Genomic DNA, 17,636 nt, shown 5'->3' with positions numbered 1-17,636 from the left:
GAGCCGTTCAGCGCAGTAAACATATTAAGATGTTTGTATTGTGATGTAAATAAAGATGAAATACATTAGAAACTCTTTAATTCAAACACCCGTAATCCAAACATCCACAACTCCAAATGCGCAAATTCGAGACCTTGCAGCAACAAAAAAAGAAAAGAACATCCAGCACCCATTTGAATTTTGATGTCTTGAATTCAAATTATGTTTTTCGCAATCGCAAATTGTGATAGGACCCTACTTGTTAGGCTTCTTGTTTCGACTAATGGATTAAAATGGAAATGTTCAAGAAATTTGCACCAGTCATATTGAGTGATGATTTTCTAGAATAGGTAATACGAGGCATATCGATAATTTAAAAAAAAAAAAGAAATGGAAGATTAGTGTACAATAATTCTCATGGTTTTATGGCTGATATCCACCAGTACACTTATAAAGGTTATTTGCAACATATAACGTTAAGTACTTTCGTTTCTTATCAATATTAAATGATGGAAATCAGTAATCTGGAAATTTTGTATTTAGATAAAGTTTTGCTGTTCCATTTCATCTATTAGGTGTTTTTTCCTGATAAACCTAATTTTACACAAAAAAGAAACTTTTTGAATGCGAAGTCTGCTTGACTTAAGCAATGAAAAGAAAAAAAAAGCACTTCATTAATGATTCAAAAGAAAATGAGTGACTTTCCTTAGTTTTAAAACTTTGACTAATTAGAACATTATGTACAGTAGTGTAATAGTTTTATTGATGTAATTTTTACTTTCTTCTATATCTAATATAGACAGGGTGTTCTGTTTTAACCTGCAAGACCTTTATTTTCGCAACTGTTAGTCAAGATGTATACTTCCAATTGCAAATTTTTTCAAAATCAAATGCAGAGTTAAGATATTGAAAATTTGAAGTAAAAATAAAAAGTAAAAAAATACAAAATTTACCTTTTTATACGGGCCCCATATCCTCTAACTTATATTTAAGGAAATAATCTCCATAAAAATAACTCCAACACAAAAAGTTTTAAATTAGTATGACCAATATTCACGGAAATATAAAACTCAGCATTTTGTGACTTACACCACTTTTCACTCGCCGTCAATAACGCCTTTTGGGGGGGGAAATATAGCGGTTAACAAGTATTTAGAATTATATGCGTGCATAGAGTGTATTTTATAAAATTGCTCGAGGTTTTGTTGTGTGTTTTTGCATATCATGGCACAAGGGCGCCCATATGCAAAATTTTAAGGGGGGGGCCTCAAAAATTTTCCCCATACTTTAGCAGAATGTTTTCCCCATGGAAATTGATTAAAATTTGACATTTTTAATAACTTATTCATTAATGGCTGAAAAAGAAATTTTTATACATTTTCACAAAAAAAAGCACTAAATCAAGGAAGTTCTCATTTCTAAGGGGGGGGGGGGGCTTGAGCCCCACTTGCCCCCCTATATGGGCGCCCTTGTCATGGCATAACATTTACATGAATTTATGAATAGCAATGAAAAATATAAATACTTTGTTTTTCTTACTTTGACCACTTGTCATTCTTCTGAAAGGGTGATAAGATCCAATCTCATCTTTTGTATAGTCACTTAAAACTTTAAACTGGAATATCTCCCCAAGGTTTGGTCGCAGAAATGTCAGGTTTTTTGTATTGGAATTATTTTTCAATGGAGATTATTTCCCTACACATAAGTTAGGGGACCTGAAGCCCGTATAAAAAGTTAAATTTTGTATTTTTTGACTTATTTTTATTTTTGCTTCAAACTTTCAATATCTTAACTCTGCATCTAATTTTGAACATTTTTGCAATTGGAAGTATACACCCTAGGACTAAGAGTTGAGAAAATAAAGGTCTTGCAGATTAAAACGGAACACCCTGTAGAAGAAAGTATTAGATTCGTGCAAAATTTTCGAATTTCGACGGATTCGAACATTTTGAGGTGTGCCGAGTCCATGTCGACCATTTTTGGAAAATGTCTGTGTGTGTGTCCATATGTGTGTGACTGGTTTTTGTGGGCCTCTACAACAAAAACTACTGCATTAAAATCGAACGAAATTTGGTACACATGTCCCTATGCGAACTTGTGCCCATTGGTTTCGTTTTTGGCGCGAATTCCTCCAAGGGGGGTGGAGCAATGGAACGTTTCTTGAGTTATGCGTGCCTGCTATTCCTCAGGAAGGAAGTGGCGGAATGAAACAAAATTTGATCCATATGTGTCCCCTAACATGTGCAGGTGCTGATTCAATTTTAGTGCTAATAGCTCAAACGGGGGCTGAGCTATAGAACGTTTTTTGTCGTCACTTGTGACTGCTATATCACAAGAAATAATGAACGGAATAAAACAAAAATTTACCGACAAGTAGCCCTTAGAGGGTACAACAGCTGATTCTATTTTGGCGTCAATAGCTGAAAAAGCGGTGGTGCAATCGAACGTTCTTTCTTTTTCATTGCGAGTGCCATATCTCGAGAAGTAATGCTACGTTCTGGATGAAATTTGGATGTGAATCTTTTTTCAATTTTGGTGCCAATCGCTTCAAGAGCGACTTTTTTTTTCATGCGAATAAAAATAACTTTATTTTGATGCAACAATTCGCTACTCCAGCAAATACGCTTACCTGCGGTGATTCACAATTATTACCGAAAAGGGTAAAACATTCCATTTCACGTATTTTCTTTGAGGTAAATTAGAGGCTTCAGACAGTTTATGGTGTAATGTAATTTCATAAGAATAAAAAAGAAAACTTCTCGCAGACACGATGAAAAATTACTGTCATTCAATAAGCACATAGCTCATTTCCCTCCTACTTTTTCCTACTTAAGAAGGAATTGTCCTACTTGTCAGCAAAAATTCCTACTTTTTCAGCAAAAAGTTTTTACTTCTCCCACTTTTTAGCTTGATTTTCCTTTAGAATTTAGCTTGAAATTCCTTCAGAAGACTTTGAAATTGATGTGATTTCAAGAAATTTGCATTCAGAAAATGAAAATTTTTGGATTGTAAATTGCTTATATTTAATATTGAATTTATTTCACGAAATTATAGATGCTTGCAATTTCTTTTGAATTCTACTGCTTGTATTAAGAAACAACTTTAGTTTTTAAAAAGTGTGTAGTAAAAAAATTCATCAATGTAAATAGAAACTTTTGGTAATTACACTTGATTATGTTTTTTTTTTTTTTTTTTTGCTGGTATGTAATGTAGTTATTGTATTTGAATTTCAATTTGAACTATAGTCAAAAAAACTGAATCCTCCCCCTCCTTTTTTTTTTTTTTTTTTTTGAGCAATCACGATTGCTTATTGCTTTCATTTGACCGTTTTTGGTGTCCGTACCTTTTTCAACTTGGACCACAAGCCTTTGCAGCACCACCGCCCACTGTCCTCTGCTGGCGGCGCGGCTGTTCCGGTTTTGAGCTATCCGCTTCTCATGGTCGGAGGCGTCCATGTCCTACACACACGCACGTTCACACACATACACACACGACTTCACACACGCCTACGTGCATACACACATGTCTACACACACACACAACTATGCACAAGTAATCGCCCAGGAGGAGAGGCAGACTTGGGGGGGACAAGAGCCGTTTCTAGAAACAATAACTCCAATGAGTAGGGTCCTGACTCAGTTCGTGATTGCGAAAAACATAATTTGAATACAAAATTTCAGAATTCAAATTTTTTTTTTTTTTTTTTTTTTGAGCAATCACGATTGCTTGTTGTTCTCATTTGACCGTTTTTGGTGTCAGTGCCTTTTCCAGCTTGGACCAGAAGCCTTTGCAGCACCACCACCCACCGTCCTCTGCAGGCGGCGCGGCTGCTCCGGTCCTGAGCTATCCGCTTCTCCTTGTCGGAAGCGTCTATGTCCTACATACATGCACACTCACACACACACACGCCTACGTGCATACGCACAGGTCTACGCACACACACTAGCCTACACACTTACACACACAACTATGCACACGTAACCGCCCAGGAGGAGAGGCAGGCTTGGGGGGGGGGGACAGGAGCTGTTTCTAGAAACAATAACTCCAATGGGTAGGGTACTGTCTCAGTTCGTGATTGCGAAAAACATAATTTAAATTCAAAATTTCAGAATTCAAATTAATTTTCTTTTTTTTTTTTTTGTCACATTTACTTAAAATTCAAGAGTTTTGTAAAATAGATATAATTTTCAGTCTGACACAGAATGAAGTTTACTTAAATCAGAGAAATAAAATTTTATTTTTAAGTCAAAAAGTTTTAAATTAAAAATTTCATGTTATTGCTTACCTAAAATATTTTGTTGCATACAAAGTACTGAATTGGATAGGTCTTTAGATATAGTAGTACATATAAGCACATAAATATAACTTATAATAAAATAATAGTTTAAAAAGCTAAAAAAAAACACGCTCTTGTAGCAAAATGAACCTTGTCATCCAAAGTTTATTTTTTACTTTTCAGTTCAGGCAGAAATGCCTTAGCCCTGGCAATAGGGCGGTGACTTACTGAATATGCCTTGCCTTCAATATTCGAGTTAAACCGAACCATTGGTTCGGTCACTCGTCTGGTCAGTGCTAATTCTGTATTAGCTACCAGTTTGTTTGGCACTCTAGGCTTCCTTAAGAGGTTTTCCACCTCCAGTTCAGTCACTCCTATGCCGGGCTGATGAGTGCTAATAAGCACGAAACTGCAGTCCTCGGCTGGAAATGACTGAGCTGGCGGTGTATTTCTGCCATAGCCCTGGCAATAGGGCGGTAACTTACTGAATATACTTGTAACTCATGTTCTATATCTTGAAACGTTGGAACAAACATTGTTTAATGCAGAAAAATCAAAGGTTTTTTATAGATATTTTTAAATTATTTTTGCGAGCAATTTTTTTTTTAAATTTTTCTTCACATTGTTGGATTTATGACAAAATATTGATTAAAATTGGAATAAACTAGCAATCAATAGTTAATTAACTTTATTATAGAATATTGCATTGTCTGTTTCTGAGATCGCGTGCCAAATTTCAAAAGAATCCGGTCGCAGGAAGTGGGCGAAATTTGAGTTGCAAGATTCCGTTACAAGATACATACATATATACATACATAAATGCATACAGGTGAAGCTAATAAAAGTGTGTTAAAAAAAGACAGTTGGGTATTAAAAATTGCAGTTTTGTCTCAAATTTTCGGAATCGTCAAACAGAATTCTCCGAATAAAGAAATTTTTGCAAGATCACAGCGATCTCTCACTGGGGCACTCTTGGCTTGGCTGCACAATAGTAGATTGTGATTAAATTTAACATAAAGGGCAATATCGATAATGTGACCAGACGTCCCGCTTTTTGTCTTACTGTCCCGCTGCGGGAATGTCCAGCCAAAGTGTCCCGCTTTCAGGGCCGATCCTGGGTGTCGGCCGCCCGTGTGCAAAGACCTAATGTGCCGCGAGAGTATCTAATCAATATAGCTTTTTTTTTAATAAATATAATACGTCTTCATTGTTTAGGTCTATAAAAGCTTGGGGGGTAAACATTAGTGGCCGCCCTCGGTGCTCCTTTTAGACTGCACCATTTCATGCTTCAGAAGGGGGCCTTTCCCCTCTTCTGTATCCATGACTGATTACGTTTCTGTCACAAACTTTGCAACCAAATGAAGCATATGTGTGTTAAGAGTAGATATTAATGGACAATGAACCAACACAATGTTCCCTATCATTCTATTTTTCTTAAACTATGCTATGCTGTCGGGAAATCGACACATACTTTGACAATTGAACATTTAAAAATCAGCATATTTATTCTAATTATTATAAGTTATCTTGTGAGAAATTCTTGAGGAATTTTACTCGATTATAAGAACTATATGATGCGGGCGGCGGCCGCCCCTTGCTTTGGCCGCCCTTGTGCGGCGCACACTCTGCACACCTGCTAGGATCGGCCCTGCCCGCTTTGTCGAAAAAGTCCCGCTTTTTTTGTTTAAAGTACGTCACACAAGAAATATAACATACAATCTAGATTTTTTAAAACGCTTTTTCGATTTTTTGCTGTCAATAAGCGTAAGAACGTCATGTAAAATGTTATTCTTCAATGTTAAATACGCTGAACTACCTCCACCATGATTTGGATTGAAGAGGAGGAGCTGTTAAGCGTCAGGTGTTGACCGCGAACGGGGGAAAATAAATTCTTTTCATTATTGCATTTTTCTGTTACATAAAATATGAAGCCTGTGGGGGAAAAAAAAACTACTCTCCCCCTCCCCCCCCGTCATGTGTGCTGATTTTTAGCTTGAAAAATCTGGTCACATTAAATATCGATAACACATAAAAAGTCTTTAAAAACATTTCAAGGTATTCATACAATTTGAAAGTACAGCAATATAAAAATCCAAAAAACATAAATAAAATTTGAAGGCTCAATATCCAAACTGTTCATGATATTAAAATTTAAATAAGGTCTTTTTCCAAAATGCACCTCTTCAGAAAGTTTTTTAAAAGATGTATTTATTGAAATGGTATGTATCATAATGGGGTTCGTATTTTAATGTAAAAAAAAAGATTTCTATGAATGTGTCACCCCTCTGCACCAATTTTATTGAAATCCTTAATGATAAAATAAATTTTAGTATAAAATTGTGTTCGTTTTACATCCAATGATCCACACGTTTTTGAACAAATTTTTGAGTGAAAAAAATCTTGTTGACTTAAAAGATTTTTCTAGAAGTGGTGCAACAAAAATATTTGATTTAATCTTTTAATGTTGCTACTAGTGTATTGAACAAAGCCTCAAAGAAAAGAGGAAAAAAAGGAGGGAGGGAGGGGTTCTGAGAAATAGAATAGCATTTGGCTTTAAATAAGTATGTTACTTATTCTTATTCTAGGGGTGTCCACCTAGAGGTTTCATGGAGCAGATTGCGGCGTTTAATTTTTTTAGAGGGGGGGGGGGGGGTTAAGGGGTATTGGGGGGGGGAGGCTTACTACATAAAACATTTTTGTGGTATTTAGGGTGGTGCGCCCTTTTGAGGGGGGTACCCGTCGTATTTATTCTTGCTCAGTGATATAACTTGACATATTTGTTCGTATTATGTTCAAGATACTGCCTGTCAACCTGCAATACTGGATGATTATATTTTTCATATCTAATTCTACCGGTAATACGTACCCTGCTTTGAAACAATCAACTCAAATTTCCTATTACAGTGGACAAACTATTGTATTTCTTATATTTCTTTTTAAAATTTCTTGCATGCTTTTGACTAGCATTTTAAAAGTATTTAGTTAAATTTAAATATTAGTATTTAAATAAAAAAGAAATTTTAAATTAATAAAATTTTCATTTAAAAGAATCATTTTAGAAGAAATGTAACTGAACTCTAGGATAAGGCATTTAACTAAGGATGTAGCTTTTAAAAATAATAAAATTAAAATAACAAAGCTTTATGCACCAACAGCTCTAAAAAGTTGTAAATTTTACTTATAATGTGAAGTTTCTGGAGTTTACAATCTAATATTGCTTCTACATCAGTATTGTACGCATCTTTTGATTTCATGCTTATAAATGATATTTCATCTGAACTACGAAAAGAAAAAAAAAATCTTTAAATTTCTAATAACTCGTTTAAGAAGTTGAGTCGACCTAAAAAAGTGTTTTTATAGAACTCCAGTTAAGTATAATTGTTTTTATTTTGTTTTTTTGTTCATTTTTTAAAACTATATTTTGCATGCAAGATATGTACTGGCAAGTTAAAAATATGAAAGGAAGTTTTTCATGGAAAAATATTGCTCAATTACTTTTTCATTGTTTTGAAAATTTCCTATTTTTGCATTAAAATACTGGTCCTACATTTTCTTACTTATTTGTAAAAGTGTTCTACTTTTCCACCATCAAAATGCGCTATGACCCCTGTAAGCATCAAAGCAAGTTATAAGTTACGGCATTTGTTTTACCTTTTTCATCGGCCATTAGACAGTGGCTGCAACGCCCCCTATAGTTTTGGAGTTGCGAACAAGAAAGATAAATCGTAATACAGCCTCTCTGCGCATTTCACGCGATTTTAATTGTTGGGAAATAATCGGAAATATTATCTCAATGATTTAAAATTTTTAACTGTTGCCATTTTATGTTTGTTAAAATATAAACTATCTAATTAAGTCAAGCAATGCTTTTAAAGTAACTTTCAAGTTTCGCGCTTTGTTCTCATTTTGTGACAAAATTCGGAAATTGGGACGGTCGTCAAATTTTTGTGTGAGTAATTTTTTTTTTTTTTTGCTGGGAATATTGCTTTTTTTTTTCCAAGCATAGGGAGGGATCAGAATTCATAACAAAGATATAAAAGAACGTTTCGTGATGGCCACAGCCTACTAGTTTTGTACTGTAATTCTCTTTATATTTAATGCTTGCTGTTATTTAAATCTATCTATTATTATATAAACGCGAAAGCTTGCATGCATGGATGGATGTTTGTTACTCTTAAAATTTGGAAAAACTACTGAGTGGATTTTAATGAAACTTAACAATATAGCTTATACATCAGAATAACATATAGGCTATAATTTACAAAGTTATTGTTATTGTGGAGGAAAAAATCCCGCTATTTAGCGAGCTATACTGGCATGCGCGATCCTTTCTTCAAAACAAATACTTTTATTTATCGCTTCTGGTTTTATATAAATTGCTTTGCGTATTTTAGTTAAATTCTTTTATCTATGGGGGAGCAGGATTTTTAATGTGGATTTTAATTATATATATATATATTTGTTAGCTAAAGCGGGATGATAATTTTATATAAACTGCTTTGTTATTTCGAGTTAAATTCTTTATTTTTACGGGGATCGGGATTTTCCATTTGTTCCAGACATAATGAGTTTTTTAATTGCGTTCTTTTTCTTCGGAGGAAAAGGCAGAGAGCAAGGTTTTTGTTAAAAAGAGCAGATCGTTAACTGATTGGAGCTCGCTACGCTCGCTAATCGGCTGGGTTTCGGTTGCTTAGTCGCTTGGCGAGATAGGCGATAAGCAATGATGGCATTGGTGGATTATTTAACACTAGCAAAAATACCCGGCGTTGCCTGGGTCAGTAATAATTATTAGAAAAAATCGTTACTTGCTTTTGTTTTCTGTTTTAAGTAAAAGAATTTAAAACACATCTTTTTGACGTGATTAAAAGTCGAGTTTCTTCCTTACCCATAAAACTAAAATAGCAATAAGTATAAAAACAAAGTAGTATTGATTTAGAAACGAAAGCACTATATTTAAGCATATACAAATTTAAAAAACATGAAATTAATCTTCTCATGTTTAAAAAGATTAATCTGTTGATACTTTTTTTTTAACATGGAGTCTAAAACCTTCTCTGTATGGCTAATGAAGTACGAAGTGATTAAAAAAAAGTAGCTGCACTCGTAATCCCCTTACACTTGCTTTACTTATTTCGGGAAATTTCAATCATTGTGGCTCTTGGTGCGATTTTACCGAATTTGCGAAAGTCGTTTCGAGGTACCTTCGATGATGCTCCCCCATTCTTTCCTTACTTTGTAAAACGATATGATATTAATTTTCGTTACAGAGATATCGTCGCCAGATGCTGAGATATTTTTGGTCACCATAAAATGGCGCTAAACAGTTTCATCCGAAATGTTACCAAAATAAGTAATAAAATTTGGTGATTGTTTGAAATTGTGCAAAAAGGAAAATGGAAGTTTTTGTGCTGTTTATGGATTTGCCTAATTTAGTTGCTGGATTATTTAACACAGTAAAAAAAGTCTTTTGAAAATTCTTTGATTGGCGATATTTTGTTTACATGGTGAAAGCTGAGAAACATTATGACGTAGTCTTCGGCTTCAAAAACAGCAACGTTGAAAAAACTGCCAAATGCATCAGCTACGGAAATCTTTCTGCAAAAATTTTGGCGATCTGCTGGTTGTTTGGATAATGAGTAAGTGTTCAATTAGCATAAATAATAATAAAAACCATTAATTACTTTAAAGTTCCGTTTAAATGGAAAATCATCAGCCAAATCATGTATTATTTGCCAATCTTGTGCAAAAATCTTACTTCAAGATTTGACTTGAGAAAAGCCTTGAACAATCACGAAAAGCAAAGAAAGTCAACAATACAACAATTGTCGCTATCGACAGGGAGTTGAGATGATACACTAAATACTGTATTGAGTTGAGGAAAGCCTTCGAACATGGATCTAAAAAGCTCATAACTCGTTTTTTATTCTACTTAGAAATTTCGAACAGGTGTCATCTTCAGCAGAAAAATCAGAGCTTTCGATGGACATATAATGTAAATATGTGCAAGTATTTTTTCATCCCAATATTAGAGAATTTATACAAAAATTGTGTTTTATTGCCCCCCTAAGGGGGTTTTGCCCCCCATAACGGGACGAAAACTACCCTATGTGTTATTCTGATGCATAAGCTATATTATTGTAAAGTTTCATCAAAATCCGTTCAGTAGTTTTTGCGTGAAAGAGTAACAAACATCCATACATCCATCCATACATCCATCCATACAGACAAACTTTCGCATATATAATATTAGTAAGATTTTAAAGCAATTAATTTAATGCTTTTTATTTCTTTGAAGAAATATTTTTAATTGCAAAGAAACTTTTTTTTTATGGTGCGTGCGGGAAGGGGAGGATTTTTATGTATTCAAGGTAAATTCTTTAAATTCTTAGCACGGGTATCGCCGTGTGGCTACAGCTTGTAAACAATGTTTTACACTTCAAAGCATTTCTTTTATAACACTTATGATCCATTTAAGCCACGTTTCAGCTGTTATGTGCAGGACATATGTGTAAAGCATGGTTTGATGAAGAAGTTGTGCTGTATTAATTTTAAAAGTTTGAGTAAGGAAACGCATTGCTTCCTTTTTTCTACTCTTTCATCAAGAGAATGAGAAGCTCAAAGGTTTCCCCAAGATTTAATAGATTGAATTCCCTTGACTTAGACTAATCGAACTTTGCTTTGGATTTACACGCGAAATTCCGCACAGACCAATCACTGGTTCAAATTAATTGATAAATTGTCCCTTACCTGAAAGACTTTGCCTAAGTTCATCTAAGCTTTCACCAGAATTGTCGTGTATTATTTCGGAACCTTTATACCGAAACAGAGCCCTGTAAGAAAACAAAAAAATATGAATAATTTGTTACAATGTTTGCACGAATAGTTTTTTAGTACCTACTGTGAAACGCTAAAAAATGAAAATGTGAAACATTTTCTAACAAGAAAGCATGAAAAGTAATTCCAGTGTAAATTGATTTATCAATTACGAATCTATATACTTAAAGCGTGGAGGAAAACGGACCTTAATTTCTTATCCCCCTTTGGCATCAATCTGTAGATTTGATTTCGTTTAAAGCTTAAAGAATCAATTCCTAGTTATTTTGTAAATTTTTAGGCTATTTTCTATGAGAGACTTTTTTTATACGGTCTCTATCCACCGCATCAAAAACAAGTTAGGGTGTAATACTTTCATCGCTTACGATGTGTTACAACGATCTGGTTAGCTTCAAAACAAAAATCACTAATTTTCTCTTGGGCATGACTATTTGACGAGTTTGTGTTTAGATATATGAATGTTACTCACAATTCACGTAGGAAAAACAGCATGCAAATGTAGCTTGGTATGAAATGACTCGAATATCCGCTAGTAGGAAACAGTCTAAAGAAACCCTGAATGTCTTCAATATTTATATCCAAACTAGCTGCGTCGCCCGGCTTTGCACGGTCCACCTCGAAAATAAAAGTTATGTCAAGTGACGCGAGTTCAACACTCAGGCTTGAACCAAAAAAAAAAAAAGTCAGTGAAATTTTGTGGCAGATTGCGGAAAACCCCCATAAAGTAAACATTTTAAATCCCCTGATTACAGGAAAAGCCTCAAAACAAAAACAAGAATTTTACCTGAGCAAAAAAAATGGCAACAGATCTTTCATCTCAATGATTTTCTTCACGCTCACATACATTTTAATAAAAGCATTGTTGCGGAAAGTTGAGATGAAGCACTGAATAATAATTTAAATGGAGGAAAGCCTTCGAAAAATAGGGATTTGATTTTGAAATCTAAGAGTCATAATTAATAGTTTTTAATTGATCTCCGCTAATTATTATCGGAGGATTATGTTAAATAGCTAAACATGAAGACGGGAGGATTACGAATCCATCGATACCTGGTTCGATGGTCAGTTCACTGTCGTTCGGGAGAAGAAGCTTGGACATAGATAGATAGATACTCAGATTTTATATATATAAGACTAGCTGCGTGCCCGGCGTTGCACGGGCTACCTAAAAAATGTAAGAGCAGTCCAGTTGATGCTTTTGTAGTACACTGACACTAGTTTCTAACGCGTTAAGGAATAAATAAATGCGCGTAAAGCAAGGTTTGCAAAACACCAGTAAAACATTTTTGCCAAAACACCTCATCAACGTTAATAATCGTTATCAATGATACAAGTTATGAGTACATTTTCAGTCAGCACAAAAGGGGAAAATATATGCATTATCAACTATAATCTTTACTCACGTTAAACTGAATTACATCTGATAGACTATATCGGAAATATTTATGCACAATAACAATCCGCTTTTTACATAAAATAGTCTACTACCCGGCGTTGCCCGGGTGTTTATTAATGCAACATACCACTCAGATAAATATTTGGATGGATTCTATCCACATGGTCGTACAAGAATTACATCAATCCGTTTTCCAGGTACAAACCTTCAAAGAACTCAAATAACTAGTAAATCACTCATTTACTTTACGACGTGCACGGTCCTCCTCGAAAATGAAAGTTATGTCATGTGACGCGTATTTAACAATCAGGCTTGAACAAAAAAAAAAAAAAACAGCAAAATTTTGCTGCAGATTACGGCAAAATAATCGAAAAGTAAACAACTTAAACACCCTGATTACAGAAAAAGCCTTAAAACAAAAGCCTAATTTTATTTCTTTATATTCGAGAAAAAAAATTGCAACAGATGTTTCTTTTCAATGATTTTCTTCACGCTGTAAATTTTAATAAAAGCGTTCATCCGGAAAGTTGAGTTGAAGCACTGAATAATAATTTGAATGGAGGAAAGCCTTCGAAAAATATGGATTTTATTTTGAAATCTAAGAGTCATAATTAATAATTTTTAATTGATATCTCCGCTAATTATTATCGGAGGATTATGTTAAATAGCCAAACATGAAGACGGGAAGATGACGAATCCATCGATACCTGGTTCGATGGTCAGTTCACTGTCGTTCGGGAGAAGAAGCTTGGACATAGATAGATAGATAGATACTCAGATTTTATATGTATAAGACTAGCTGCGTGCCCGGCGTTGCACGGGCTACCTAAAAAATGTAAGAGCAGTCCAGTTGATGCTTTTGTAGTACACTGACACTAGTTTCTAACGCGTTAAGGAATAAATAAATGCGCGTAAAGCAAGGTTTGCAAAACACCAGTAAAACATATTTTTGCCAAAACACCTCATCAACGTTAATAATCGTTATCAATGATACAAGTTATGAGTACATTTTCAGTCAGCACAAAAGGGGAAAATATATGCATTATCAACTATAATCTTTACTCACGTTAAACTGAATTACATCTGATAGACTATATCGGAAATATTTATGCACAATAACAATCCACTTTTTACATAAAATAGTCTACTACCCGGCGTTGCCCGGGTGTTTATTAATGCAACATACCACTCAGATAAATATTTGGATGGATTCTATCCACATGGTCATACAAGAATTACATCAATCCGTTTTCCAGGTACAAACCCTCAAAGAACTCAAATAACTTGTAAATCACTCATTTACTTTACGACGTGCACGGTCCTCCTCGAAAATGAAAGTTATGTCATGTGACGCGTATTTAACAATCAGGCTTGAACAAAAAAAAAAAAAAAAAAAACATCAAAATTTTGCTGCAGATTACGGCAAAATAATCGAAAAGTAAACAACTTAAACACCCTGATTACAGGAAAAGCCTTAAAACAAAAGCCTAATTTTATTTCTTTATATTCGAGGAAAAAAATGGCAACACATCTTTCATCTCAATGATTTTCTTCACCCGCTATACATTTTAATAAAAGCATTGTTATGGAAAGTTGAGATGAAGCACTGAATAATAATTTGAATGGAGGAAAGCCTTCGAAAAATAGGGATTTGATTTTGAAATCTAAGAGTCATAATTAATAGTTTTTAATTGATATCTCCGCTAATTATTATCGGAGGATTATGTTAAATAGCCAAACATGAAGACGGGAAGATGACGAATCCATCGATACCTGGTTCGATGGTCAGTTCACTGTCGTTCGGGAGAAGAAGCTTGGACATAGATAGATAGATAGATAGATACTCAGATTTTATATGTATAAGATAGTCAAAACTATCGATGGCAGGTCATGTTAATTTAGAAATTGAAGAGATTATCATAAAATATCATTTTGGGGAATGCATTCAGAAATGCGTCCTCAAAGTTCCCGAAATTTTCATCGTATTCGACAAAATGGCTTCGTGAAAGAAATTTCGATTGAACTTTTCGTCAAACTAAGTAAATTTTCCGTCAAACTGAAGAACATTTCTTTAGATTTGTGCATTCATTTCTGACCCAACGAAGAAGGAATCGTCGTAAAAGATTAACCATGTCTCTGGAAAGTGAGCTATGCATTTCTAAGTGTGCGACAGAAGTGTATGCTGCCGTGCTAACAAAAAATCGTATCTGCACTTTTTATCAAAATTGAGTTACGGTCACCATGTGATTCTTTGTCACATATTAACCAAAATACAATGTTTTATAGTCATTTGCAAAGAGGAGATATTTTTGAAAAAATTATGAAAAAGTTGCATCGGAATCAAATACATGGAGGCACACAACTTTAAACAGCTATTTCTCATTTTGAACTCGATGCAGATACGACTTGTCCGCTTAGCATGGCAGTATGAATTGTGTCTTGGAGACTTCCAGGTTATGAAAGATTTTTGACGACATCCGAGATCGCGACAAGCTTTTCGCAATCGGCAATCAGCGTGAATCTGCAGTATCTGGTTGTCGTGAACGAGCTGTTTGGTATGAGCTTGTAGTTCTGCCTTAGCCCCGGCTTGGAGCTGCAAATTTAAAAAATATGTCTGTGTACACTGTACAGCTGTAAATCTGGTGCGTATATCGAAAAATAATGAAGCGGAGAAGTTCTGAGTGGGTTCAACTAGTTTAGAGGAATTTTTGAAAATACCAGTAGAAGGAAGTAGATGCATGTAGTAACAGCTTCAAAAGTAAATGAGAGGGAGCAACGCTAAATTACTACGAAATGGTCAAAGATGTAGATAATCTTTGGAGTATTCCAAGGTTTCAATCTTAAAAAGAAAGTAATCTGGGAGGCAGTGTCATTTGAGGATTCGCTACTGAATTTTAAAATACGATTGAAGTATGAAACAATAAATTTAAGTAAAGTCAATCCATTTTGCAAAGAAACGAAATTCAAAATAAATTTTAATCCCGATTGTAAGAAGCATTTCAAAGTTACTTTGCATCGTTGGAGGATTTAACCTTGATGGATTCAGAAGCCGTCCACACACATGCCATAATTTCTTGGCGTCTTGAATTAAAAATGATGAATGAAGTGACTGCGAAAAGAGCGTAGAAACATTTACGCATCGTCGGATTCAAAAATACCACTTGGAGCATACAGTAGAAGGCACCGACAATCGTTTTTGCTTAACTGCGCTGTTGCACTTAATCGGACGAACAACTTTGCCCGTCGGAAGGAACGTGAAAAGAATATTATTTGTTACTTTCACCAAGATAGCATTACAGTCATTATCCAAGAACCAGGAAATCCAAGAATATTGTATTCAAATATTCACGGGTATTTTCTTCTTTTGAAGAAAGCAAGCACGTCACTTTATGTTAAGCAGGGCATTCTGATGCAAAAAGATTTCAATGAGTTGGGATGATGATCAAGATTGACTTTTTCTCAATGAAAATTGCTATTCAGTTTGTTTTTATTTGTTTATTTTTATAGTGCAATACAAATGCTAGTCGAGGAAAAAAATTTATGGGGGGGCAGGGGCGGCATTTCACCATTTCATTTGGGGGGTCGAGTTTCTTAAATATGTATAACCCCAAAGAGAAACTAAACACATTAGCTAACAAGAAGTTGTTGTAAAATCGATTTAGTATGAATAAAATTAGTATTTGGAAACAATTAAAATTTTGATTCATTGACTAAAAAGTTATCATACAATACATCTCGCTACTAAAATTTTTATACCTTTCGGAAAAGTTATAATGCATGATTTTTGGAATTCGGAAGAGCAGGGGAATCGTGTTACTAATCTATCAGTGCCCAATGTCGTGCTGTTTTGTCAGTTCAGCTAAATGAAAAAGTCCCCCCCCCCTCCCCTTTGTGCTTCGAAAATATTTCTCTAACCTCCTGAGACATTAAAAAAAAATCTTTCTCTACTAGCTGAGCTGATTGTAATAGTTAAAAAATAATTGAAGTAACACAAAGTTATGTATGAAAACACTTTTTATATCTTGCTCTTCAAAATCACCCAGGCTACTTCAAAAACTGTGAGGGGCTTAAACTTTTCATCATTGAATAATCTAGTCATGTCGGCGCTCTCAGCTTCAATGAGGCATCATCTGCCTCCAGCTCTGTTATTCACTATTCCAGACTTATGAGTCCATAACAAGGACGAAGCTGCAGTCTCTGGATGTGAAAACCACTCTGTCGGTATATTGCTTGTAACTTTTATTGCCTCACGCTAAAAATTTTACTCACAGTTGAAACATTTTATTTTTCAACACCAAAATGACAAATCCAATTTGACAAAATCCAATCCTTTTTTTTTTTTTCTCGCCTCTTGGCTTGGAGGAAGAATTTTTTTGAAATATTTCACGATTGATTGAAATATGCATTTATAAAAAAATCTATTTTCAGTTTCAATTGTAGATTGAACTGTGGTAGTAGGGTGCACAGATTAATTGTAGATTGAACTGTGGTTTGAATAGTCGAGTAGCGGATTGAAGATATAGATTTTGATAGAGTAAAGCATTTTTCAAAAACCTTCTTCCGATGCAAACAAATTGGATAACAATTCAAACAAAGTCATACATGCTAAACGGCATGAGCTTTTTCACCGTTGAAAGAATCGTTTTGCAATAATTCTTCCAATCGTCAAATCACTGCTTTGAAGTTATAGAGAAATGTTTTTATGGTTTTAACTCTTGAAGATTATCTTGTGTCACTCCGCGATTGCATAATTATAGAGCCCCGTAAGAGGTATTTGGTTGATATGTCTTTTTTTATTTAATAATCACATGAATTTTTAAGAAGTTTCTATGAAAGCATTATAATGTATTGAGCAGCTGAAACGTGTTTCTAGCAGAAGAAAGCGATGAACACTCATTAAATAAATATACACTTAAAAAATGAGCGTAAACGTGAATGTAAAATATCAAGGAATTTTCTTGTGAAAACCATGCTGCCACACCACTTTTCATGAGCCTCTCATATTAGACATACCATCGTTACACTGGGCACACAAGTGTGAAATATTTAACCTATATGAGGCAATGTCTTCTTTAGTTAAAATTAACCATGGTTCTCTACCAGTTTTCTATGTTCTGAAAAAGTCGAAAATACTTCATGAATTCCTAAATC

At 34.4% G+C, this 17,636-nt stretch overlaps 1 protein-coding gene across 1 annotated transcript in view; it reads right to left on the bottom strand.

Moving 5' to 3' along the window:
* The window catches only part of LOC129224559 (coactosin-like protein), a 74,109-nt gene that overhangs the window by 3,862 nt on the left and 52,611 nt on the right, over positions 1-17,636 (bottom strand). Inside the window, exon 2 of the mRNA XM_054859036.1 lies at positions 11,003-11,085. Within this exon, the coding sequence (XP_054715011.1) occupies positions 11,003-11,085 (83 nt within the window). The remainder of the gene's footprint in view (positions 1-11,002; positions 11,086-17,636) is intronic.

Source organism: Uloborus diversus, chromosome 6 (assembly GCF_026930045.1).
Source record: "Uloborus diversus isolate 005 chromosome 6, Udiv.v.3.1, whole genome shotgun sequence".
Lineage (NCBI taxonomy): Eukaryota > Metazoa > Arthropoda > Arachnida > Araneae > Uloboridae > Uloborus > Uloborus diversus.
The sequence above is the reverse complement of the archived record's forward strand: the minus strand, read 5'-3'. Positions and strand labels throughout refer to the sequence as shown.